This window comes from Monodelphis domestica, chromosome 1 (genome assembly GCF_027887165.1).
Source record: "Monodelphis domestica isolate mMonDom1 chromosome 1, mMonDom1.pri, whole genome shotgun sequence".
Classification (NCBI taxonomy): domain Eukaryota; kingdom Metazoa; phylum Chordata; class Mammalia; order Didelphimorphia; family Didelphidae; genus Monodelphis; species Monodelphis domestica.
The window spans coordinates 213328104-213355582 of record NC_077227.1 but is presented as its reverse complement, the minus strand read 5'-3'; the positions used below and the strand labels follow the sequence as shown (position 1 = coordinate 213355582).

At 36.8% G+C, this 27479-nt stretch overlaps 1 protein-coding gene and 1 long non-coding RNA gene across 6 annotated transcripts in view; one reads left to right on the top strand and one right to left on the bottom strand.

Moving 5' to 3' along the window:
- LOC107650585 (uncharacterized) lies at positions 1-27479 on the bottom strand. 3 transcript variants are annotated; one of them, XR_008914914.1, is made up of 4 exons: positions 27382-27479; positions 16625-16694; positions 10204-10378; positions 1-418 (listed from the first exon to the last, which is right to left on the bottom strand). It is a non-coding gene; the product is annotated as an uncharacterized LOC107650585 (long non-coding RNA). The 3 variants fall into 3 exon arrangements; XR_008914913.1 differs by lacking the exon at positions 1-418 and adding an exon at positions 3172-8778 and having other exon boundaries at positions 9416-10378; XR_001626138.2 differs by lacking the exon at positions 1-418 and adding an exon at positions 3172-8778.
- NUBPL (NUBP iron-sulfur cluster assembly factor, mitochondrial) overlaps positions 9757-27479 on the top strand; it is a 365055-nt gene continuing 347332 nt past the window's right edge. For all 3 annotated transcript variants that reach the window (XM_007472517.3, XM_056810405.1, XM_056810404.1), the window contains exons 1-3: positions 9757-9900; positions 11201-11348; positions 18183-18217. In XM_007472517.3, coding sequence (XP_007472579.2) covers positions 9757-9900; positions 11201-11348; positions 18183-18217 — 327 coding nt within the window. The remainder of the gene's footprint in view (positions 9901-11200; positions 11349-18182; positions 18218-27479) is intronic.

Sequence of the window (27479 nt, the reverse complement as noted above, 5' to 3'; positions counted from 1 at the left end):
TATAATTTTGACCAATTGATCTCACCTCAATATCAATTAACAAATGAATATAAATTAGCCATTACGAAGAGATATTTATGGAAATGACATAGTAAAAACTGAAGTACAAAAACATTCAAAATTGAGAGCCCTAATCCCCTAGAGTGTGAACCAGAATTCAAGTGGGTACTAGGAACTCTTCTCCCCCGTCAAGTTCACTTCTAGATGTGGCACAGCTAACGGACAAATCGTCATCCAGTTTGCAACTTAATGCATTCTTGCTGTAGGGGGGATCACTGCTGGACTGACTCATCTCTGGGCTCAGATGTTGTGGCTACCATACCCTCTACTGTGGATTCTAGTCATGGGACCTCTGGTGGCCTTTCCAAACTTTTAAAGCTCACAAGTGTATAATCTGGTCCATTCCATCTCTGATACTCTAGAAAAAAAAAATCAGGAAAGAATGAACTCAACAGGGACAGAAAAAAAAGGACAGCAAGTCATGTATCATTGCTACATAATGGCCTGAGTGGAGAGATTAAGAGGCTCTCTTAATATAATAACCTCTCTCTCTATCTGGAAGCAGACAATAGTTCTTCTTTTTACCTGAAAGTTTCCAGGGAAGGGAAAGAGCTTTTGTCATGCCTTTTGTATTCACACTCAATTCATTATCCTTCTGTAAGCTGAGAGGAAACAGGATATCTGCACATGCTCTGAATTGGGGAATGAACTCCGCCTCCCTCCCAGCACCTGCTAACTGCATTTCCAGAAGCTGGCTCCAAGTGGATTGATACCACAGAGAGCATATTGCTCCTGTTCCAAGGACAGCTCAAATTGTCCAGTCTGCTCTTTGCAATTACAAATTACATATTTCTATTTGGGCAGGAGCATGAAGCCAACAAAAATTCTTTTGAATCTCACATGAATTTGGTGAATTTCTGATACCAACATGCACAAAAATGCTGTGCTAGGTTCGGAAACATAAAATGACAAAAATAAAGTGGTTGATGAACTCAAGGAACTTACATTCTAGAGGGAAGATAGCACAGGCTAATACATCGATATTACTTATTAGAACAATAGTATAAGGTGAATTGAGAAGGGAGAAAGTACCAGCTGGTAATGATGGGGCAGTGAAAGCCACTATCTTTTAAGACAGTCCATTCCACTTCTGGACAGTTTCTAATTTGTTTTTCCTAATTTCTACCAATTGTCTTTCATTCTGCCCTCAGGGACAAATAAAACAAATCTAAACCCTCTTATACTCAACAGACCCTGAAGAACTTGAAGACAGATGTCATGTCCTCCCAGAATCTTCTCTTCTCCAGGAAGACATCTCCAATTCTCTCAAATGATTCTCATCACATGGATTCTAGGCCTTTTACCATCCTGATTACCTTCTCTAGATGTTCTCCACTTCATCAGTGGCTTTATCAAATTGTGGGGCCGGAAATGGACACAATACTTCCAAGAACAAGACATTAATTTATTGGCTCCTAATATTTTCTTTGGCTGTCTCCCATGCGTGGAATGATCTTCCTTCTCCAATTGGACTAACAACCATCTCATTTTCCTTCGAATCTCAACTAAAATCACACCTTCTACAGGAACTTCTCTTTTATTATTTCTCATATATCCTGTATATAACTTACTTTGTATATATTTGTTCACATGTTGTCTCATTAACTTAAAAATCTTTGAGGGCAATGATTGTCTTTTGCTTCTTTTTGTAACTCCAGAACTTTACATAGCAGGTGCATAATAAATGTTTACTGAAGATTGAAATAAAATCATAGGAAGGCAGATTACAGAGGAATTGTTACTTCCTTCTTCCTACAGGATAGGATTGTCTTAATAGAGTTGAAAGTGGCATGATGGAGGTAGATAGGAATTTGGAGCTGGGCTGGCTCAGAAAGGATTAGAAATGGAAGATAGTGGAATGATAGAACAGTGTATAGAATAGATATCTATCTCATGGATGACAAATATATCTTAATAGACAGATAACCACTGGTTATAGGCAGATTGATTATTGGTGCTGTCATATCATCTAGTTAGAGCAAAGTCCAAAGTAAATGCCAAATTAGAATAAAGGATTGTAATCTGTGATTTATTACCAAAGCACCGAGTTTACACAGGCCAGGTTCAATCTTGGATACTATTCAGCTATTAATAATCTCTATTGCTTGTCTATGGCATAGACATTTTTGACATTCCTCCCTTTCCTTTCCCACTTCATGCTACAATCCTATAGGTTATAACTTTTGTCTGGACTAATATAATTTAATTCAACAAATAAATGTACTATGCTCATGTAAACAGGTTCCAAACTTGCTTCCCTGACTTTAGTCTCTCCTTTTCCAAACCATCCAACACAATTGCCAGATTAATAATTCTAAAGCACAATTATAATCATATTCTCTAGCTCAAAAGCCTCAGTGTTTTCTTATTGCTGGTTGACAAGATCCAAACTTCTTACCCTATCATTTAAGGCCTGTATGATCTGGTCTACCCTACCCTTCTAGGTTTATTTCTCAGTATCCCCCTTAGCATGCTATGTTTCAACCAAACTGGATGGATCATTGTTTCTTGGGGCATGCCTTCGGTTTACCTTCCTCTTAAACTTCTCCTCATGATGTCCCCTCTGCCTAGAATGTCTTCTCCAGGATTTTGTGTGAGGTTGTGACCCTGGCTAAATTGGTTAAAATTAGCTTTAACCATGTAATTATTTTTGTATTTTAGTTGTATTGTCAAAAAGAATTCTTTTTTTTGATTTTTACCTCTTTTCGGTCTGGCTTGAGAGGCAGTGTAGTACCATGGAAAGTACTGAATCTGAAGTTGTATTTGACTCTTAGTCCTTTTTGCTTAACTTACTTGATAACCTTTGGCAAGTCACATAAGGGCTTGGTTTCTGGGCCTGGGTTTCTTCATCTGAAAAATGACTATGGTGGATTAAATAACTGCTCAGATCTCATCAGCCCTAAATCTATAATCCAAACATTCAGAATAAAAAATATCCTGCACTGGAGGATAGCTCCTCCTGTGCTGCTGCTACTGATAATGAATCATCATGCAGTGGACCACAGGCCAAATTTGTATTGGCCTATTTTTGTATGGCACAAAAGCTAAGGATGTTATTTTGTATTTAAAAATGTAAAAACAATTATGCAGTTCATGAGTTGCACAAAAATAGGCAGCAGGTCAGATTTGACTCCATCTTAGCTACAAGGTGAAAGTAGACTAAGAACAATCTATCTACTTGCCTTTTTTAAACAATAAAAAAAATTGATTTGTTCAGGGTTTTGGGATAAAGGACAAAGCCGCTCTTCCCCCACTTCAAGGTCTTTCAACTTTGAACCTACACATGGATTTGGTTCAGTTCTTAGGGAAACTTACTTCCAAAGAGGGATGATTTTGACTCAAATGATTCATTGTCTCTTACCTCACCAGCCTAAAATCCAGGGAAATATTACTTTAAAAACTTTGGTTTGGTTCATGCCTGGATCTCAACAAAAGGACAAGAGTAGAAAGGTACTTTATTTAAAATATGAATCAGATATAGGATAGCTATTATTTCCATCACACAAACGAAATGTTAAATACAGTCATAATCCACAAGAGACTCAAAAATAGATTGTAGTCATTTATAACTACTGTTATGTTTTCTGAGAGATTGATACTTAAAAACAAGAAGGCATAAAGCAGTTTATGGAACCAAAGAAAGCATTTTATAATTCACCTTGGCTTTGTACTATTCAAACATCTTCTTGGTTGAAGTCTTCTGGCAAGCCTAGTCAGGGATTGAGATCTTCCCAATGTTGGAAATTGTCTTTTGATGTAGAAACTCTCCCTGCCACCAGTTAGCTTTAATCAAGGGACCCAGGATCTCCAAACTTCCAGACTTCCAAAACACCTTCAAGACTGGCCACATTCATCTAGGAATCACTTTTTGTTTGCACATATGTAGGAAGGAAACAAGTAAGAAGAGACCCAAAGTCCAGCTTCAAATTGACCTCAGATGTTAGTTGCTATGTGAGCAAGCTTTGTCATTCAGTCCTTTCTATCATCATCCTTCTAGGAATAGATTTGAATAGTCCTGATTTGAACCATAGTTGAGGAAGAGAAGAGTCCAAGAATCCATTTTTATTATTTTTTTTGTTAAACCTTTACCTACCATCTTAGAATCAATACTGTATATTGGATCCACAGCAAAAGAGTGGTAAGAGCTATAGGTAATGGGGTTAATTAACTTGCCCAAGGTCACACAGCTAGGGAGTATCTGAGACCAGATCTGAACCCAGGATCTCTCTTTTCTAGACCTGGCTTTCAATCTTCTGAGCCACCAGATTATTATTTTTGAGGATCAAATGAGTCAGTGGCTCCTTTTTTTTTCAAAAAAATTAATTAGTTAATTAAGAATATTTTTCCATGGTTACATGATTCATGTTCTTTCCCTCCTCTCTTCTCTCCCCCCTCCTGGAGCTGACAAGCAATTTTCAGTGGCTCTTTCTGCTCAGCAGCCAATAATGGGATCATTTTAAAGAACCCATTTCAATGCTAAGATGTTTTCTTTGGAAGTAGACTGGACAAAGGCTTAGTACTCCATATGATATACTTCAATTCAGCCCCAACTACACCTTCATTGATGGAGCTCTATTCATCCACTGATACTCTGCCTGGCCTCTGCCTTATGGTGAATACCTTTCAACCACCCCACCTCCCTTTATTCTCCAATTTTGTGGTAATACATTCTCCACTTTTGAAGAGAAACTCTACATTTAACTCCTGATCCTTCACCCCCAACTACCGCAACCCATCTCTGCTGTTTTTCTTTCTTTTTTGTGTGCTTCATTCTTTCCTTTTCTTAGGTGAATGAATATATGAAATGGAATGGACAAGACTGACTTTGAAAGGTCAGAGCTAAGAAAGTTTCAGGAGCTTGAGTTTAATCCCCTCAATATTCTCTTCTACATTTGCAAGCCCCATTCCACAGTACCCTCTGGAATTCCCAATCTGTAATTAAGAAAATTTCCCTCCATTTTAGACCTTTTCTCTTGCTCTTTTTTCCCTCCTGATTTTAAAAAATATATTCTTTATATTACAAGACAGACCATCACTGTCCTTAATGGCAGCTATATATACTTTAATTGCACCAATCATTATCCTAGGATATTTAATGTTATATTAATAAAATACTATTTAGTACAGTAGAATAAATTTATAATTGCCAGCTATGTGCCTTTGGTAAGAATAATAGGTAGTGGCATCACTTTTTCTGAAAATGAAATAATTTATATGTTGAAAACTTATTTTTTCAACTTTTAACTTTCAGTCTAAATAAAGCCTTTATCCCTTCTTTATAATACAGTCATGCAACTACCTTTTCAGATGCTGTTTTATGATTTTTGAGAAGGGGTAAGAAAGTCTATCTCAATCTTCACTGATTTTTTTTGGTTCCTGACTAAGTGTTGAATGTATGTGTATTGTGAAAGAGAAATGGGATATTAAGGAAAATCAATATCTATTAACCATCTATAAATCTAAAAGTTAGAGTGTCTATGGACTTTTCCTTGTAATTATGTTAATCACTAATAAAAAGTGTTTTGGTTTTTTTTTAAAGTTCAAACCAATTTTTGCTACTGTGCTTTATTTAAACCTTTGGCAGTCATCAGTGCTTTTGAGATGCTTTTTCTGTGGTTGTAAAGAGTCATCATCTGAATCATCACTAAATATGGTATCTTCTGTCTCATTCTTGAATGCCTACTTTGGAAATTTTTTCTCTTGACAAAGGTTTTTCAGAAGGCTTTCAAAATACTTTCAAACTTCTTTCAAGTTTTACACTAAGGGGCAGTGGATTGAGAGCCAGGCCTAGAGAAAGGAGGTCTTAGGTTAAAATCTGGCCTCAGACACTTTCTAGCTATGTGACCCTGGGCAAGTCACAACCCTTATTGCCTAGCTCTTACCATTCTTCTGCCACAGTATTGGTTCTAAGACAGAAAATAAGTATTTAAAAAAAAGGTTTTATTCTAGCACTGGTTACTTCACAATTAAGTTCACTGAATTCAGGATGATTTGAAAAAATCAGTTCTCATGTTCTTTCCATGTTTTGAATTTCAGTCGAGACCTGGTTCTGTCTAGTTTTCTCCAACCCTCATACCTATCAAGTATTTCCTCCATTACATTACATTCTTGGCCTTCCTTTCAATTTTTTTTAAATAAAAAAAATTTTCAAACAAAAATCTGCATTCTCTTTTCTCTGTCACTTTCCATGAGAGCTCTTCTAAAATTTCTCTCCTCAAGGTCCTTTACAGAATTCCTTCCCCTGCCCTCTAAGCTGAAGTCTTTTTTTTTTTTAAACCCTTACCTTCCTTCTTGGAGTCAATACTGTGTATTGGCTCCAAGGCAGAAGAGTGGTAAGGGCTAGGCAATGGGACTCAAGTGACTTGCCAAGGGTTACATGGCTAGGAAGTGTCTGAGGCCAGATTTGAACCTAGGACCTCCCATCTCTAGGCCTGGCTCTCAATCCACTGAGCTACCCAGCTGCCCCCTAAACTGAAGTCTTTGCCTTATATTTAATTAAATAGAGACTATTCACTCAGACTCCCTCATCTCACAAATTACTATCCTGACTAGTTTCTCCCTTATTCCAGTCTCTGATGAAGAGGTAGTTCTTCTCTTCATCAATGCCAACATGTATTCTTGGTTCCATCCTATTGTGTGTTCTCTAGCAGGTTGTCTTCACTTTCATCCCTCTACTTTCCTGCAACCCTTCAAGTCTTCCTATCTATGGTCTCTTTCCTGCTGCTTACTAACATGCCAAAATTTTTGCCATCCTAAAAAATGAAAAACAATTCACATAGATCCAACCATTCCTGCCCCTTATTGTATATTTTTCTTTCCTTTGTCAGACAAACTTCTTGAAAAAGCTATCCATAGTATTTCTACTTCCTCGCCTCTCATATTCTTCTAAATGTTCTGTAATGTGAGATGTCACCAATATTATCGTTTGTGCTCTATAGATCTTAATTGCCAAATTCAATGGCCTCTTCTCAGTTTTCATCTCATTTGACCCCTCTCCAGTATGTAACACTGTTGAGCACCCTCTTCTCCTGGATACTGTCTTTTCTTTGAATTTTCATAACACTTCTCTCATCCAGTTTTCTTTTTGCCTATCTGACCGTTCCTTCTTAGTCTTCTTTTCTGGTTCATCATCCTACTTCCACTAATTGTGTCTTCTAAGGCTCTGTTCGGGGATATGCCTTTCCTCTGTTTTTTTTTCTTTTCTTCTAACATATCTATGCAGATGACTTCCAGATCTATATATTCAGCTCTAGTCTCTCTCTTGAGTTCTAGCCCCACATTGCTTATTGCCTACTAAATATTTCAAATGATTTATTCTGAGTTGGTCTCAAATGCCACATGTCCAACATAGATCTCATCATATTCCCCCTCCAATCAATCTTTGTCTATTACTGTTAAGCATATCACTATCCTCCCAGTTACTCAGGTCCACAACTTTGGTATTATCCTCACAGTCACCCATCTCACATATCATATCAGTTGTCTTATTCCTTCAGTTTTCTTCAGTTGCCTTCTTCCTTTCCAGCCTGCACCCTGGATTTTCTCAACCATGTTCTAAAACTATTTTATTCCAACTTTGAAAATCATACATTGGAAATACCTTGTTGCCTTTGTAGCTTCCTTGTATTCTCAGCACTTAGCAAAATGATCAGCATTTACTTAGTTAAAGGTATAATAAATGATTGTTGCCTGAATGATTGACATATTTTGTTTCTGTAGTCACAGAATCTTCCAGTTATGTCTCATTTTCTTCACTCACTCAACCACTGCCCAGTTCAGGACCTTATCACCTTTCAACTGGATCATTGCAAGTCTCCTAATTGGTTTGTTAGTCTCCACTGACTGACTCCAATTCATTCTTCACATAGCCCCATAGTACTTTTCCCTAAAGCAGGTCTGACCACGTCATTTTCCTCAATAAACTCTAGTGGTTGTCTGTTATTTGTAGAATAATTTTTTTTGGCATTTAAAACTCTTCCTATTTTAGTCTACTATCTTTTTCATTAATTTTTTAGTCATCTTTTAAGTTTTATTGATATCTTTGGTTCTTACATTACATTTACAGATTATACCCACTCCTTGAGGGATCTCTTACAACAAAATAAAACAATTAAGAAAAGCCAATGTAATCCTTGTCCTAAGGCCCATCAGTATGGGACCCTCCTTATAGGTGGAGATGGCCCTGCTCTTGCATGAGAGGGGCAGGGTGGAGTTGGTAAGAGGTGAGAGGTTCATTTCTCAGCCAATTTCCACTTTGCCATTCATCAGAGCCAGTACTCCTATAGCCTTTGGGAATCCCTGTTTATAGCCTTTCCAAGCTACAGTCTTCTAGCAAAGCACATTTAAGTTGGCTTCCAGTTTTGAGATAGAAGATGGAAGAGGCCAACCCCTTGCTGAAAGAAAAGACTCTGAGAAGACATGAGAAGAGCAGACTCCATCAGGTCCTTGCTTCCTGCTTCCTACTCAATGCACAACCCAATTTCCTTTTGAGGGAGATCCAGGACATTCTTGGTTGGGCTGGGTTATCTCCTTCCAATTTGGAGAACTCCTTCATTTTGTATTATCTTGTATATGTGTATACCTTCTCTGGTTTGTTTTGCCACCATGTGGATAAATGGATTTCTTTGCTATTCTCTATGTGTTTTAATTGTGAAACTAGTATTAGATGGGAAAGGGGTCAAGCCTTGGAAATAGAGCTTCAGGTACTCCCTTGCCTACCTGAAATGACAAAGAGATCAAAAGTTACATGGAACACAATCATATCCACTAGATGAACAATATTTCAGGAAGCAAATAAACTTACAGTCAATATCCACCTTTCTGAGAGCAAATTAGCTTTTAGTTCCAACCTCCTGCTTCCCCTTCTGTCAGAAATGAAAGTCTCTCAGAAATCTCTCTTAGCCTCCCTTTGAGCTACACACTAATACAGGGCCCTTATCACCTTGTGAGCCTGGGTGCAAATGTGGGCCCCCCACTTCTTTTACCACTTTCCCCCTAAAAACAATAATTATTAGAAATGCATGCAATATTAATCTGCAACAACCCCCTAAAAAAAGAAAGTTATAGTTGAATGTCGGTTTTATATACCATCTCCTATGACCTTTGTAAGTGAAAATACTAATATTTGTTGAATGTCACGTTTAGAATTAATAAAAATTGTTTAAAAAACTTTCCCCTTCTTTTGTTATTCTCTTTGTATTGCAATTAAAATTGCCTATTCCCACCATAAGCTCATGATAATTACTGCTATTCAATTATTTATTGAATTATTTATCAATTATTTAAAGTAATTAAATTTAATTTAATAACGTAATGAATTATTTAATGCATCTAAAGTCCTTTTAGTTCAGGGTACCTAGCTTCTTATCTCAATTGAGTGGCTTGGCCCTGCTGTGAATGCAAATAATTGCGATCTCACTCCAGCCTCTAACCCTGAAGTTCGGGGCCAGAGGTTTTTTAGACCAACACTCGCCAGTCCGCAGGACCAAAGGAATCTGTATCCTGGTCCGACAGAAACGGTGCCTCAGGAGGACAAGGGCAAGCTCCCCACATCTCCGGGCGCCACCGAAGCAGCGGAGCTTTTCGGCTACAGCGCAGCAGCCCTACAGGAAACACCACTTCCTCAGTCTCCAGGGCGGAGACGCCAAGCGTTGCCACGTGACGTCATTAACGTGCGTCGAGTCCCGGGTTGTTTGCATGCTGGTTCAGCGCGAGTTGGATGGATTGGAGGACATGGGGACCTGGCGGAGGCTGCTGCTGCTCCTCGGGGCCTCGCCCTGGCGCTGTGTCCGCTGCTCTGCGTGGCCGAAGAGCGGCCCGGCCTCACTTTGGCGGCCGCGGGTCAGTAGAGGCATTGTGGGAACGAGGGCGAACTGGGAGACTAGACCCTTTGTCCCGTACTTAGAAGTCCCATAGTCCACCAGCCCCTTACATTTTGCCGATGAGGAAATTGAGGCCAGACCATAAAAGTGACGTGAAGTAGCTAGGTGACACAATGTTTAGAGCGCAGGACTTAGATGCTGGAAGACCCGAGTTTAAATACGGCCTTAGATACCCCTTTAGTTGTGTGACCCCTGCAAGTCACCTAACCTCATTCAGCCTCAATCTCTTCATTGGTAAAATGGGGTTAATAAGAGCACCTACCTCCTAGAGCTGTTGTGGTGCTTTTTAAGTGCAATATATAAATGGTAGCTCTTGTCCAAGATCCTAAGTGATAGGGTCAAGAATTGAATACATATCTTCTGCCTCTAAGTCAACTTCATCTTCCGCATCTTCTCCACTATTGTTGTCATCAGGACAGGCCATCATTTCTCTCGTGCTGAGAGACAGATATGAACATAGGACATGAGAAATGGAATTGTATGTAAGGATTTGCATTTTTCTAGACATCCTCCTCCCTACATGCATGCAGTTAGAATAGTCTGTTTATCAAATGAAACTTAACTGGTATTCTGCTTAAAGAATAAGTAACAAATGCTAGAAGAGTTAAGACCCTTTAGGAACTTCTTCCTCTGCTCTTTACAAACCTAGAGCTTGAAGGAACTTCAGAAGTCATTCAGTCCATCCTCCTTTTTATATATGAGGAAACTGAGATTCATTGATATTAAGAAACCTGATTTAAGTTCCTACAGTATTCACTTTGGGGAGTTGAAACTATGTCCTCTTAACTCCAGAACAAGTATTCTTTCCATCTTAACATGATTGCCTTCTTGCCTCCTTTAGTACCACTCTCCAGGTTGTCCCAAAAGTCTTAGTGAGGTTTTAAGCTACACATGCTTAAAGTTTTAAAGTAAAAACTTAAAGCCTTCAATATCTTTAAATTGCTCCAACACTGTTGTGACACCCTGCATATACTTCATATTTTGCATTTTATTATTACCCATTTTAAGAAATTTCAAGTTCCATGAACTAGTATTACTGTTATCAGTTGTACCAGTTTTTGCCTTAGGAGTTAAGTGTAACTGACCATAGGCTGAGGTGGTAGAAATAAGCAAGACAGACCAGAAAAAAAAAGTATTCTTAGTGATTTGCTCTCAGTAATTTTAACTTAAATTTATTTTTGCTTTCTAAGCATTTTAAAACAATTGCCAACATGTTGATGATCTTATTCTAAATGTGTAATATATGTATTTTTTTTAAGTCATCTAGTGCCGACAGTAATGTATTAAAAGACAGAAGAGCACAGATCATGGCTCGAGGACTTCCAAAGCAGAAACCTATAGATGGTGTTAAACAAATCATAGTAGTGGCTTCTGGAAAGGGGGGTGTTGGAAAATCAACAACAGCAGGTATGTTAAATTGTACATGAAATTTTATTATGATTTAAGAACATGTTAATTTTAGTATTTTACTGGTATTTACTGTCAGACTTATTATTTATTAATATTTATTGGGTCAACATTGAGCAAACATTAATTTTGAAAACAAAATATAAATGTTTCAACACATTTGAATAAATGTATTAAATACTGTGTTAAGTGCTGGGAACACAAAGATGAAGAATGACAGATAATTCTTGGTTGAAGTGGGCTTACAATCTGCTAAGGATCTATTTGATAAATGCAGATTTGATAAATGAGAGAATGTGATAGCAGCAGGAGAGAGATCCAGAAAACATTTCATCAGGATTTGAAAAGAGAACCTTTTTTAGCTGGGTAGTGATCAGAGTGAAGGCGGCACTTGAGCCTAGCCTTAAGTGCAGAAAGATTTTGATGAGGAAGGAATTATTCCAGACTTTGAGAATGGCTTGAGCAAATACATGTAGTTGAAAAATGATAGGTTGACTTGGGAGAATAGTCACTAGTCCATTTTATTAAAAATATAGCATCTTGATACTATAAGCATCAAGGTGGCAGAAGGAACAGAACATTGGAATTGAAATCAAGAAGACCTGAGTTTGAGTCATGCCTTAAACACTTATTAGTTGTGTATCTCCAGTGCTTAGCACAGCACCTGGAAAATGGTAAGAGCTTAATATTGTCAACAAACAAATACTTGTTGACTGACTGGTTGATTCTAGGGATATCACTCCACCTCCTTCAACCTCAGTTTCTTAATTTGTAAAATTGGGCTAATAATAACACCTATCTTAAGGTGTATCTACTTCTAGGATTATTGTGAAAATCAAATAAAATAATATAGGTAAACGCTTTGAAAATCTTATAAATAATAAATTTAGCTAGCACTAATATATCACTTTAAGGCTTGCATAATGCTTTGTAAAATAATTATCTCATTTGATCTTTGCAATTCTAGGAGGTAGCTATTATTTTCTCTATAATTCTCTCTATATATAATTTCTCTATATAATAAAAGCTATATAATTCTCTGAGGGAATTGATGCAGACAGAAGTTAAGTGACTTGTCTAGGATCACACAGCTGAGTAAGTGTCTGAGGATATATCTGAATTCTGGTCTTATCAACCCCACCTAGCTGTGTCTATTATTATTATTATTATTGTTATAGAATGTGTGAAAGAAGGGGATGTGAAATATGGATGGAGAGATAAGTTAGAGCCAAATTATGGAAGACTTTAAATGCCTTGTTGAAGAATTTATATTTTATTTAGGGTAAAAAAACCTGAAGCTTAAAAAAAATTTTTTTTTAAATTTTTGAAGTGATTTAATGCACAAAAGAACATCCCAGAAACAGAACAATTATTGGTTTCATTAACAATGAATCACTGCAAGTATATGGGGTGTTTTCTCTCCTACCACTAAACTGGAACATATACTAAAAAAATGTGAAAGGAGGTGAGGACCTTAGGATTTGATTAATATCCCAAAGTTCTATACAACATTCATATATGGCTTATCTCACAGCAATAATATTCCATCATACTTAACAATGGATTTTATATTTATTCCTAGCCTTACTGGTAAGGTGTTATCTCAGAGTTATTTAATGTATAACATAAACAACAACAATCCCTCCTGCCCCCCACAGTGAGTTGTTTGTGAAATCGAAAGAGGTAGTTTTGCCAATACAAAAGTGAGGGCTGGGGAGAAAACAGCAGTACCCTTCTTCAGGTTCTCCTTGGTATTTGCAAATGTTCCATTTATGTTCTGATTTTCTATTTTGGTTAGGATGGAGCAGGGCTATTATTTCTAAAGTCTGAAGCATAAAAATAAAAAATCCACAACCAACTCTGCATTCAAACTCAGGAGAAAGAGTAGTCAATGGTAAAAAACACTTAAATAACAAGTATAAATTTTTTATTATTAAATAACATTTTAGTGCAATTAAAAAATTATCAGTCAGTACAGTTAATTTCCTGGCATAGGGCCTGGCACACAATAGTCAAATTAATTCAACAATCATGTATTAAGGGCCTACTATTTGCCAGGTGCTGTGCTAATTCCTGGGGATACAATGAAAGACAGTAGACATTTAATAAAAAACATTTTTAAAATTATTAAATGAATGATTCAGACACTTAATAAATTATTAAATGACTGCACACATACCATGGGTGTTCATAGGTAGGAGCAATTGTAGGCAATGGTAGGCTGGAATAGTTTGGGAGTAGAGTAAAGGTTTGATATTTGGAGAAAGGTGAGGCAAGGAAGATGACAGTTTAAGTAAAATTAAAGTATAATATGGGTTTGAGAGACAAAGAACAAACTGATTTGACTGGGATAAAGGTTTTAGGAATATAAAGGGTTAGAAATAAGACTGGAAATGTAGATTGGGACCATAATATAACTGTCATATTATTTGCTATCATTTTTCCTCTCCTTGATTATCCTAGAGTTTCTCATAGTAGGTGCTCAATATATTCTTGTTGAATTGGATTGGTTACTTTTAAACTATCATCTAGTTTTCTTTTTCCCAGCTCTGGAAAATATGTCCATTTTCTACCTTTGGAAATCCCAGTAAGGGGAGAAGTAGAGGAGGGATTTGGAGGTATCAAACCTAACAAGGAGGAGGAACCAAAACCAATTATATTTACTGAGCAAAGGATTCATATGAAAATTTTCAGGAAATGAAAGGGCCATATGGCTTTTTCCTTTCCATGCTTTGGGGATCTGTAATTTTGAGTTTGGCTATTTCCTCATGCACAGAGCTCTCAACCCTCATCTCCTTAATTTGGAGCTTTTCTAAGCTTAGCTCTACTGTTCTTTGTACAGAAAATATATAATATTGACTAGTCTTGTACATGAAACTTTTTGAACCTGGAAAAAACTGAAAAAAGGATTCTGTGTTTCACAAATGTAATGCTTAAGAGCCAAGAGTCTGCCCTATGCCTTGATAAGGCGGTGGAGAAGAGCTTTAGTGTAGATTCTTTCTCTATCAAACAAATCAATGACAGACTTAGTTCTTAGAACCTAAGTTTCTTTTCTTTTTCTTTTGGAAAATTTTATTTAATTAGTCAATTTAGAATATTTTTCCTTGGTTACAAGAGTCATGTTCTTTCCTTCCCCTCCCCAAACCCTCCCATAGCCAATGCTCAATTCCACTGAGAACCTAAGTTTCTTAATTAGCACTTCAATGTTTTTTCCTCTACACCAAGGGGTTCAGATTTAACCTTAATTCTTTGGTTGTTGGTTTGGACTCTTTTGGAAGTCTATTGAAGCCTATAGACTCTTTCTTAGAATAATATGTTTAAATGCATAAAATAAAATACACATATTACAAAAGAAATCAATTATATTGAAATAGTTAACCTATGTAGAAAAAGTTCATAGACTCACCAGTAAATTCAGTAATAGTTATTTTTTGTATATTTTGTATTTACTTCTCTATGTATATGTTATATCTTCCAGTAGGACTATACGTAGGGACATTTTTCATTTTTGCCTCTATATGTAGCACCAGCACAATCTTTGGCCCATTTAAGCCACTAAAGGAATACTTGTTGAATTGAATTCCAGATTCAGGTATTTTTTCTTTTTCCTATTAGTCTTCCTGTTGAACCTTTTTTACTTATTTTTTTCCTCCAAAATACTTCCAAGACTTCTCAGTATTTGGACTAGAAAGGAATAAAGAAAGTGTAGCTTTCTTGAATGAACCCTCTAGGGCAAATTGAGGCTTATTGCTTTCAAAAAGGAGAACAGTAGGATAGGGAGGGAAGAGAGATATGAAAAAAAAGTGGGGTAAAAGGAGTCTTGTAGTTACCCTTCAAACCTTTTATGACAAAAGCTACAGGGGTAAGGCAGAACATCCATTCTGTATGTTATAGGATATAATTTTAAGAATTTTACATTTTTTAAAAGACTAACATTTCTTCAAAGAACACATACTGATGTTTATTAGTAGTAGATAATTATGTATTTTTTTAATGTTTAGGATCAGGTAGCTTTTTTTTTTTTTCTAAAACCCTTACCTTCCATCTTGGAGTCAATACTGTGTATTGGCTCCAAGGCAGAAGAGTGGTAAGGGCTAGGCAATGGGGGTCAAGTGACTTGCCCAGGGTCACACAGCTAGGAAGTGGCTGAGGCCAGATTTGAACCTAGGACTTCCCATCTCTAGGCCTGGCTCTCAATCCACTGAGCCACCCAGCTGCCCCCAGGATCAGGTAGCTTTTGACATCCATCTAATGCTTACCGTCCCTCTTCTAATTCTAGTGCCATGAACCCTGAATCATATCAGCTCTGCCATTATTTGTAGATGGAATTTGTTTATCCCCTCCCCCAGTGTTTTGCTCATCATCTCTCTAACTTTCCAACCTAAGTACTCCCTTTATGAAGCCTTTCTCATTAAAATGTATTAAGGTCCTTGAGGACAGAGATTGTATTTTTTGGTATTTGTATCTTTGGCACTTAACACACTGCTTGGCACTAAGTGAGTACTTAATAAATGCTTTTTCATCAGTCAATTAATTCATGTTCTTTCCCCCAAGCTGCATGATTTTAATTTGTTTTTGATGGGAAGGTCTTTCTCGAGATGTGAAAATTTTATCCTATGACAAATTATTGGAATGTTAGCGCATGTTTACATTGCTCTTTATTTTGCTGCATAACTTATGGACTTGGGAACAGCTTTGTTTGTGTGAGTGGGTGGAACTTTTTGTTTTAACTTTTTGAACTGAAGTAGTAATAGTGCCATTCAGCTATTTATACTCAGTTCTTTTTAAATTGTATTCTGAAATCTTGAATCTGAGTTAGAAGGGACTTCAGAGGCTGTAGAGTTCAGTCTCACACTCATTGCATAGTGCCCTCTTTAGCAACTCTGGTATCTGTGGCTGTCTAGCCTTCACTTGTAGATGTGTCTTGTGAGCTATGTAGGAGAAGTCCAATTCTGCTTTCACACAATGGACCTTCAAATACTTGAAGATAAGTATCATGTTCTTTTTCTAAGGCAGAGATTCCCCAGTTCCTTCAGCTGTACCCCACAAGGCAAAGTCTCTAGATGTTGTATGTGTTTCATGGATATATTCTTTGCCATCATCTCTTCAATGTGGCCCTGGGAACTGAACCTAATCCTCCTGTTGTGGGTGGATTAGCCAGAGAACAGCAAGGGTGTCTTTTTTTTTCCATGATACTATAGATTCCTATTAACACATTAATATTGCATAGAAAGTAGCCCTGTTAAAGAGTTGGCTGACATTGACATTGAGGTCACCTCTCTTTCTTTTCATCTGATGCTCTTAAGTCAGATTTTCATCCATCTTCTTTTTCTTTTGTATTTATCCCTGTGAGAAAGCAGTAAGACATTGTGAGTAGGTACCCAGTCAAGAAGGCCTGGATTTAAATCCTTTTTTTACTTTTAAAACCGTCACCTTCCACTTTAGAATCAATACTAAGTATGATTCTATGTATGATAAATCCTGAATTTGAAAGATTTGAAAGATTTTAACTATTTAAACTGAGGAGGAAGGAGAAAGTTTGCTAGAGGAATCAGGGAAGCCCTTCTACAAGAAATGGCACCTGAACTGAGCTTTGAAAGAAGAGAAAATGGTGAAAGGTAGCTATGAGGAGGACTTTTCTAGTTCTATTTGAGGGCCTATATACATACAGAGGATGGGAATAACTCTGAACATAACTCAGAAACTATAATTTCTAGATATTAAAATCTTAAAGTTGGTAGTTACTCTGTTAATCATGTTTATTTTTATACTTATATTTATTTATTTCTTACTCACTTTTCCCCAGAATCTTACTTTTACATCTAGATTAGAATACCAATAAGTTTTTAGATAGAGAAGGATTCTAGGATTGAATGGAGAAGGATATGATTTTATTCCTTTCTTACTTTCCCTTTTGTTAGAAGAGATCCATACCAGTTACAAACTGGTTATCTTCCAAACGTTAATTTGTAAGCTGACATCTTGGAATAAGGTAACAGTTCTCCCTTTGTACATAGCAGGTGGATGCCTCAGTTACTTCACAACAGCTTTTTTAGTTCATCCATGACAGAAACAGCGAATTTCCACTCATGACATTGCTTCTATGGGAAGCAATAATCTTATCAGCAATTATAACCGTTTTTCCTGTGTTAGGCACAGTATGTGACTAAAAGGAAATGTGGCAATGCTGGAGGCACACAGAATCCCATTCCTTGCAGCTAAGTCAGCTGCTAATGACCCAATGTGAAGTGATAAGAGAATCCAGTAGCTTGTGGATAGGGAGAGACTTGTCTCCTAGCTTCAAGTAGGACTAGTGAGGGGATGGATAATGAGACATGACAGTATGATGATAGGGAGGGACATGTGCCAGCTATTTATGGAGAAAGGTCATCCTAAGTGTGGCATTTGTCATTTCCAGTATACTTATAGTTCATATTAAAAAAATCAATAGGATTTTGGCCATTGAAAATCAAATGTGATGCAGGTACTTTCCCCACAATACTATTCAGCATACTCCTGGAAAGCATTCTTATTAAGTTTTCTATTAAAAAAAATAACTTTTTCAAAAGACATGTTCAATTCAAATTTTCAGAGAAATTTCTTTTGCTAGGTTAAACACCTTATTTAAAATTTCACTCTGGGAAAGTCATAGGATAGTTATGTTTGAAAATCACTATTTTTCCTTGCTATTTTCCAATTCAATGATTTAAAAAGCAAAAAGAGATATATTCAAATTATCTATAGTTTGATTATCACATTGTAAGCATTTGAATGTAAAAATGTCTTGAAAAGTATAAAAAAATCTTAATGAAATTTCTTTTTTTTTTCTTCTAGTGAATCTTGCACTTGCTTTGGGAGCAAATGATTCGGTATGTAGGTGAATGAATGGAAATGCATTATGTTTTTGGAAAATCAAAAGAAGCTGGAGTTAATGAGTATACTAATGTTATTTATATATGGCTTAAGTAGCTTGAAAATGTTCTTGTTTTAATAATTTTATAATAACAAAACAATTTATAATATAAGATATTAAATAATAATTTAATAATAATTGCTAGCATTTACATATTACTTTAAGGTTTATAAATTTTTATATTCGTTATTCCATTTCATTTTTATAATAACCCTGTGAGGGAGGTGCTACTATATTCTCATTTTACAGATGAGAAAACTGGGCCCGAGAAAAGTTAAGTGACGTGGTTAGTGTCACATAGCTAGTAAATGTCTGAAATTAAATTTGAACTCAGGTCTTCCTGACTCCAGTCCCAGGGCTGTGTCCACTGAGCCACCTAGCTGCCTTCTAGGCATGTAGAGATTAAGTGACTTGTCCAAGGCCACACAGTTAGGACATTTCTGAGGCTAAATTTGAAGTAAGGCCTGAAGTAAAGCCCAGTGTTCTCTCCACTTCTCTACCCCTTAGCATAACGAGTTAGAAATCACTCTTTTTGGCTCTCAGCACCAACCTTCACTTTGTATAATTCTTCTTTCCTAGATCTTTTGGCTCGGGTCAATGCTGGCACAATTAATCTCTGGGGGTTATAGATGGAAGGAACCACAGATCTAGTCCAGCCAGTAACTGAATAGTAATATTTTTTAGAACCTTCCCCACAATGGGCCATCTGGGCCATCTATCATGGAAATGGAGAATCCAGGAGTTTCTAAGTGAACCCATTCCACTTTTGGATAGCTTCATTAGGACTTTCTCCACCCTCCCTCAAACCCCCCTGCCAATATCAACCTAAAATTTTCCTCTTTTTAATTTCTACCCATTGACTCTAGTTTTGCATTCTATGGCCAAGCATCTCAACTCTCTTCTTTTGTGTTATTACCTTCTAGATATTTGATGAATACTTTCATGTTCCCCTTCTATAGGGGTTCTTAACTTTTCTTGTTTCATGAAACCCTTTGGCACTTTGGCAGAACTGGACCCTTGCTTAGAATAATGTATTTAAATAATTGAAATATTACATTTCTCTTAGAGATCACTGAAAATAAGGATTCAATTTTTTCCCACCTAAGTTCATCGATTCCCTGAAATCTAAGAACTCCTGCCCTCACACTTCTCTTTTCCAGACTAAACATCCCCAGTTCCTTGTCTGCTTTTCTCAATTGTCATGATTTTGAGACTTCAAAATATTCTCCTTGCTCTATTCTGGGTATTCTTCAGCTTATCAGTGTCTTTCCTAAAATGTGGTACCTAGGACTGTGATGTGGTCTAACTAGGGCAAGAATATCTTGGGGAACTAACTCCTTAATTCTTAAAACTGTTTTTCTTAACATAGCTTAGAATGGAGAACTAGCTCCCTAATCCACTGTTTCTCTTAACATACATTTTTTTTGGCTATCACATTTTACTGTTGACTCATTAGGTTTGGAGTTAGTCCCCTAAAATCTCAGTTTTTTTTTTTTAGCTGACTCTTATCTCTTTCTTTTATTTGTGAAGTTGTTTTTTTACTCCAGGTGTGAAATTTTACATGTATCCTTGTTACATTTAATTTTGTTGGATTTAGACCATCATTCTATCCTGTTGAGATCTTTTTGGATTCTGATTCTTCATCTCTCCTTTTAATTCTAGTTTTTTATCCCTTCGACTTGGTAGGGGAAGTCTGTGTTAAGCAGAGTGGAAACACAGAGAGAGATTGGAAAAAGAAAAATGTTATCAAACCAATTGTGACCATAAATTATGAAGCTGAATTTCTTGTGTGGTTGCTAAGTTGTCTACAGTTATAAATTATATTTACGTGATGCTTTACAGAACGTTATGGTATAGTAGGATAATTGCCAGACTTGGAGTGAGGACACATGTTTGTAGTCTGTCTTTGATATATAATATAGCAGTGTGACCTTGAGCAAGTAATTTTATCTGAAGTGTCTGTCTCCTTATTTATTAAATGGGGGAAATACACACATACACACACACACATGCACAAACCGTATGGATAATTTTATAGTTGTGACTTAATATCTAAATTAATTATTGGTCGCCATGGGATATCCCAAATAACAAAATATCCAAGTCAGCTGGAAATTATGGTGATTTTAATTAATATAGAGAGAAGTAACTAAGGAGAATAGAGAGAGGAAAGAGTTAAACTGCTCTGACTCAGGCTGAGCCAGGCAGGAGTTAAAGGCCTTGGCTAAAGGGGCCTCCCTTGAGCCCAAGGGAAAAGGAAGTCAAGTCTTATCACTCACCATGAGACCGTCTCAAGGAAGCTGTCTGAGGGAGCTCCTCCAGGCTCGAGTTCCAGGATCGAACTGGCGCTCAGGCTGCTCACAGGAAGTGATCAGCCAGATCCACCTCTCCGGGGAAAGAGAGTGAAGAGAGGAAGTGACGCGCCCTATATAGAGGCAGTTTTACGTCACTTTCCTGCATCTTATATGTACCAATGGTAGCTTAGCTTGACTTAGGACAGCCCAGGGGTATGTCAGCTGTTTCTGCACATGTCTATCAAAGGCCATTCTCCTAGATACTTAATCCTTAAGTATGGGTGCAGACATTCCTGACCTTGTTAGACTAAGTAGGGTGGAGCAATACAAAGTTCCCAAGACATTCCCGATTCTGTTAGACCAAGTATCTCCATTGTTACAATCAGGAAATAGCTAAATCAAATCTTCTAAAGTACGGTCTGAGTAGGGTGGAGTAGTTTTAAAGTTCACAACACACACACACACATGCACACACATACATGTACACTCATAGAGGCATACACACATATTTATGTTACCTAGGTCAGGGTTGTAGGAAAGGCACTTTGTAAATCTAAACTTTTTTTTTACAAAAGTGAGTTTATGAAGTACTTTCATATACATAATCTTATTAGATCATCATAATAGCTCTTCCATAAATAGGGCAAGTTTTAGCCAATCTCATAATAACAGATAAAGAAACCGAGGACCCAAGAAATTAAATGACTGGCTCAAAACCACATGCCTGATAAATTGTCGAAACAGGAATTGAATTGAGGTCTTCTGATTCAAGTTCTCCTCTTGCCCTCCCCACCCCACCCCCAACCTTCACCTTCACCCTTCTCCCAAGAAGGAAGATTTTATTTTAAGAGGGAGCACCAAGAGGAAAGTTTTTGAAATCCAAAGAAGATTACTATAGCGCTATCTTGGGGAAATGTGATTTTTCCTAATCATCAGTTGTCTAATCATTATGGAAATTGGCATCTTTAGTCAAAAGCCTTGAATGTGGAACATCTTCCCAACTGGGGAAATCTTGAAATAATAAGCAGGATATAATTCTCTTTGTTAAAATGTAGGCCATTTCCTTTACGAACTTTTAATATGCCAGATGGTATCTACTGGGGGGATCACTGCCTGATCTATGGTTTTAAGAACATTATTGATCAGAGGACAGACTCTTTTTTGATAAAACATTTGGAAGATATCTATCCAATTTGTCAAGGACTTTTTTCACACTGGTTGAGATGTTGTTGAGAACCATGGTGTTTAAACTGTTGGGCTCACTGATGCAAAACCCAAGAATAGGTGGGTTTTTTGCTTTTTTATAGGTTTTGCTTTTTTCTACTTTGATTCTGGCTATGATTGCCTTCTGCATGGAGCTGACTTGTGTTAGGAGTGGACTCTTTTAATTCAGTAGAATTTGAGCAGGATTTTTGTAGAGAGCCTGGATTCATCTTTAGATGCCTGGATTTAACTTTGGTGAATATCAGTACTGGTAATATTGATTTTAAGGAATTTCTCTAGAGTTAATTCTGTTGGCCCAGTCGAATTTTCATTGAGTCGGATACATAAATTGAGTGTAATACATGAATGCATTCTTCATTTTTCAGAGCTTCAAAGAGGCAGGCATTCTGAAGGGTCATGAAAATATTTTGTTCCATAAGTTGCTTGTGAAGATCTTTTGCAGTGTGTGGTAACTTAGGGTTGGCCTGCAGTATGTTTGAGCAGGCAACAGAAGCACATCAGATCCCAAATCTGAAGCATCTTCATTCTTGGTAAACAGATGGAAAGGGACTAGGTGAGCAAAATGGTGGAGATGAGAAAGGACTGGACTGGATGCTAAAGGCTACTAAGTTAGAAGAAAACTGAAATCCTGGTTGTGATATTTTGATTAGATCAGGCTCTGTTTACTTTCTGTCTTTTAAACTCCCCCTCCAGGGATGAAGGCTGAATTCAAAAGTTACATTGAGCTGTGTGACCCTGGGCATGCCACTTAACCCCATTGCCTATCCCTTACCTCTCTTCTGCCTTGGAGCCAATTCACAGTATTGATTCTAATATGGAAGATAAGGATAAAAAAAAGATACATTGGTTATATGCTCAGTAAAGGACGTTGATAGAATTTGGTTGCTTAAAAATAGGGAGAAGTGGCCATTATGTGGTCAGCTTTATTGTGCTTTTCCATTAAAAATATTTTTAATATTTATAGCATCATTTCATTAAATATATTGCCTCCAAAGCAGACTATTTTACCTTGTCCTTAGATGCTAAGATCCCAATTACTTCCAAATGGTCCTCATTAGCCCTATGGCTTAAATAATCCTAATAGTTCATTTGAATATATAGATTCTTTTATATTTATTAAAAATCAGTCATTAAATTATTATCACAGATAGGTAGTTAGAGGGCTGGTCCTAGAGTCAGGAAACTCTTGAGTTCAAAGTCGGCCTCACATACTTATTGGTTATGTGATCCTGGGCAAATAACTTAATCTGTTTGCCTCATCTTCATCATCTGCAAAATGGTGATTATAATAGCATCTTTCTTTCAGCCTTGTCATGAGGACCAACTAAGATGATAATTGTAAATTACTTATCATAGTGCCTCACATGTAGCAAGCAATAGATATAAATGCTATTATTATTATTAGTATTAGTCTGGATCTGTGATTTCAGTGCTGTAAGGAATTCCCAGCTATTGAAAGGGTTGGAAAGTTGCTGAGAGACTCAGGAGGTTTGAATCACTTGGTCCACGTCATAACCAGTATGTGTCTAAGGCATGATCTGATCTCCCGTCTCCCTGACTCTGAGGCTGGCTCTTTACACATGGTGCCATACTGTTTCTCAGTTAGATGATATCTTTACATCATAAATGTTGGGTGGAAAGTTCCTTCACAGGTGTATCTTTAAGCTCTTTCATGCTTTCATCTGATTCTTTTATTTTCTCAAGAACACTAGTATGGCAGTTGGACTATGTCTCTGTTATCTCTTACTCTTGACCAGCCCACCTCCTTTACTGGAATCACAAAGATTGGATATCTTAGGATCATGTATTTCAGAGCTGGAAGGGACCCCCTGACTTTGAAGATGAAGAAACCGAGACCCAGAGAGGTTCTGTGTCTTGTCAAGTGTTCCACGGCGAATAAATATCTGAGAAAGGATTCAAGCCTGGGTCTTCCTGGACCTGGCTTCAAGTCCAGTTACTACTTTACCACACTTAACTCTCCTTTAATGATATTTTTCATTCTGATCACAGATAATTATTTGCTCTGTGATTCTGGACAAGTCACTTAACAGCTTTCTTTTTCAGTTTCTTCATCTGTAAAATGGGGATAATAATAGCTCTTACTGTAGTTTTTGTGAGGTTAATGAGATAATATTTGAAAAGTGCTCTGCGAATCTGAAAGTGCTATATAAATACTAGCTATCATCATCATTATCATTTCATGCCTATAAGTCATTACCTACAAGGTAATATGTTACAGCCTGCCACTCCCACTGAATGTCTTCTCATTGCCCTATTGGCTACCTGTAATTTTGATTTTTCCAAAATCATTGTGTTCCATGACTCATAGCTGTTTCACATCATTGGGAAGATTTTGGTTTTAAAAGATGGGCTCTTGCTGCAACAAGCAGCTTGAGATTTTTGAGAGTATTACAGAAAATGATGTCTATCACAAGATGAATGTTTTTTGGCCACAGTGATCCATGAGTGAACCAAAAATACGTAATAGTTCTCATATTTGTGCTTCTGCTTGTTCTTGGTGGTTGTAGAATGGTGAAAGAGGGCCACCGAGGCTTAAGAATCACCTTCTTAGATGGTTTACTAAAAAGCCATAAGAAATACCATCTTTTTTCAGAGATCTCTGAAAAATCTGCTTAACCCAGGTCCTCTGAATTCCATAACCCTTATTCAGGATCAGCTTTTGATTTATTTTAATAAAAAGTAGAAAGGAAATAAGGAGAAAGAAGATAACTTTACAATGAACTGTAATATCTTATCCTATGAAATAACATGTTTATGTTTGTAGTTCATTTGTTTCATTTGTGTCCAACCCTTTGTGATCCCATTTGGGGTTTTCTTGGCAAAGATACTGGAGTGGTTTTCCATTTTGCTCTCAAGCTCATTTTATAGATGAGGAAACTGAGGTAACCAGGGTTAAGTGATTTTCTCAGTGTTACACAGCTAGTGAGGGTCTCTGGCTAGCTTAGAACTCAGGTCTTCCTGACTCCAGGCCCAACATGCTAACTTCTGTGTCACCTTGCTGCCATTTTTACTATGTTGTTCTGCTTAATTGATTTATATACATTTTAGAAAGCTTGAGAATTATGTAATTTCTATTTGATTAGAATATGGTGATAGTTGTCATTTTTTATGAAAAGTCAGGTATCAGGTTTTTGGTCAGGAGTATAAGTATTATACCATTGTTTTATTGGAAAAATCATGGACTCTTACATGAAACATATATGAACTGTCTATGAAAGAGCGAGCAGGGTCAAATATACAAAGTAAAAAAAAAACACCTGGTATTTATTTTGAATGTAATTTTGTATATTTATGTTGCCTTTTCCTATGGAATGTGTATCTCTTGAGGAAAGGGTTGTTTAATTTTTATCTTTTTACCTCCAGTATCTAATATGATTTTTTAGGCACATGATAGGCTTTTTTTTTAAAAATCCTTACCTTCTATAATTGCAGAATTGCAGAAGAGTGGTAGGGGCTAGGCAACTTGCCCAGGGTCACAGAGGTTAGAAGTATCTGAGGCCATAATTGAACCCAGGACCTCCCATCTCTATTCTTGGTGCTCTATCCACTGAGCCACCTAGCTGCCCCAATAGGGTCTTAATTAATTAATTAATTTGTGGAAATGCAGTTTGATTTATTCTTACATGTGCTTATATATTGTGTGTATACTTCAAAGTTAAAGTTTTATTAATAAATAAAGAAGATTGTCCCAGCCTTTTTTCTTCCATTTTTCTTTGCCAACCTGTAATTATTGTTTTAGGTCTTTAGCTTTAGGAGAATAAAGAAGAAAGGGAAAAAATTCCATGGGCAAAGGAGAGTCTAATGGCCAGGTCCATCTCTACTCATTGTTGCCATGACCTGAAGCTCACAGGCAACTTTAGAAAGCCTGCTATTAAGAAACAATCAAGGAACAGGCAAAAAACATATTCTTCACTTTTTGCTAGGCACATTTCTATGTCTGGGCATTGGAATTTAGGATAGTAATAGCATCTTCTATGGCAGGTGAGAGTGCTTAACTTTTCTTGTGTTGTGGATTCCTTTGTCTGGTGAAGCTTATGGTCCTTTTCTCAAAATAATCATTTTTTAAATGCATAAAATAAAGTATATATAATTGCAAAAGAAATAAATTATACTGGAATACACATTTCAAAATATTAAAAAGACAAGATCATGGTCCCTAGGTTAGAATGAGTATATTTCAAGTCAAATGATATTTTTAAACTAAGGCTTTTGTATTGTATCAGGCTCTGTTGAGAGGTTCATAACAAATAGAGCATATATTTCCAGTCCTTTATTTTGTAACTTAGTATAGATAAGTGACCTCCTTTTTTTTTTTTTGCTGTGGAGCTATAATTTTATTTATATAGAGAACTTCTTGTTTGGAAACTCCCTTTTAAGACCACATTGGCAATTTGAATACTCCTGGAATTAGAGAGTTCTTGGAATGTATTGAGAGGTTAGATGATTTTCTCAAAATTACTTAGACTTAAACCTAAGCCTTCCTGACTCTCAGGCTAGCTCTCTATCCATTATGCCATGTTGCTTCTGTGAAGATAGGATTAACTCTCCCCTGCCCATTTTTAGATTTAATCATCCCACTTATTCTTAAATATGATGAGGTCTGTGACCCATGTGTGCTATAGTGAATGACAAATCAGAATCGACTGATTGCTCCCTGGGCAGTCCTAAGCAAAGCTATAGCTGTAATTGGTCCACATAAAGTGGAAGGAAGGCACAGGAAGGGATGAAAGGAAGGGTCTTTAAAAGTAGCAAGAACTTCCTGTGACCAGCTCTTTTACCTTGGAACTTGACCTTGAAGGAGCTCTGACTTGGGACCTCAGACCACTCTTCGATTTTCCCTTAGAATTACCACATTCCTGAGTGAAAAAGGCTGACCCCCTTACCTGGCTTTTCTGGAGGTACTAGCCTCTGAAGAGACCCCTTGTCTTGGAGGAGGCTTCCTGGCTAAAATCCTTGTTTAATTTACCTCTGGGCCCCTCTTTGTTGGGGCCTCTGAAGTCCTGCCTGATTTGGACCAGGCCAGAGTAATTACCTACTCTCTCTTTTATTTCTTTACTTTCCCTCTTTCTCCTTTTGTAAATAAATAAACTACCATAAAAAGTCATTCTGACTTGAGTAATAATTTCGGCGATGACACTCTTTTATATTTTGTCCAACCTTTAATTTTTAATCATTATACTTCTCAATGAATAGTTTTTATGATGTAAAATAATAAGGAATTAAAATCTGGAAATGTGCATGTAGTGAAATTTGCCCAAGGGGGAATCAGCTGTTAAACATAAATATAGTTTCTTTCTTTTTAAAACAGTTTTCAAATTTAGCTTTCCTAAGACTAAAATTCATCCATGTAGGTAGGTGTTCTCTGGGCTTTTTCTTTTCTTTTTCTTGATTCCCTTTCACTTAATAATATCATTCACTCCCACATCTTCAACTATTGCTTCTATGCTGATAAATCCTAAATCTATATCTTTATCCCTCATCTTTCAGTCCTACATTTTTAGCTAAATTCTGCATATCTCTACTAGAATAACCTGCTAAAACCTCAGAATTCAACATTTTTTTGAAAGGAGGAAGTCCAAACCTGTGATTTCTTCAGTGTGTGGGATACTTTCAGGTTAAGAATTTCTTCTACTGATGTAGGTGGGCACCTCATCTAAGAGTTGCCTAGGGACATTTAAT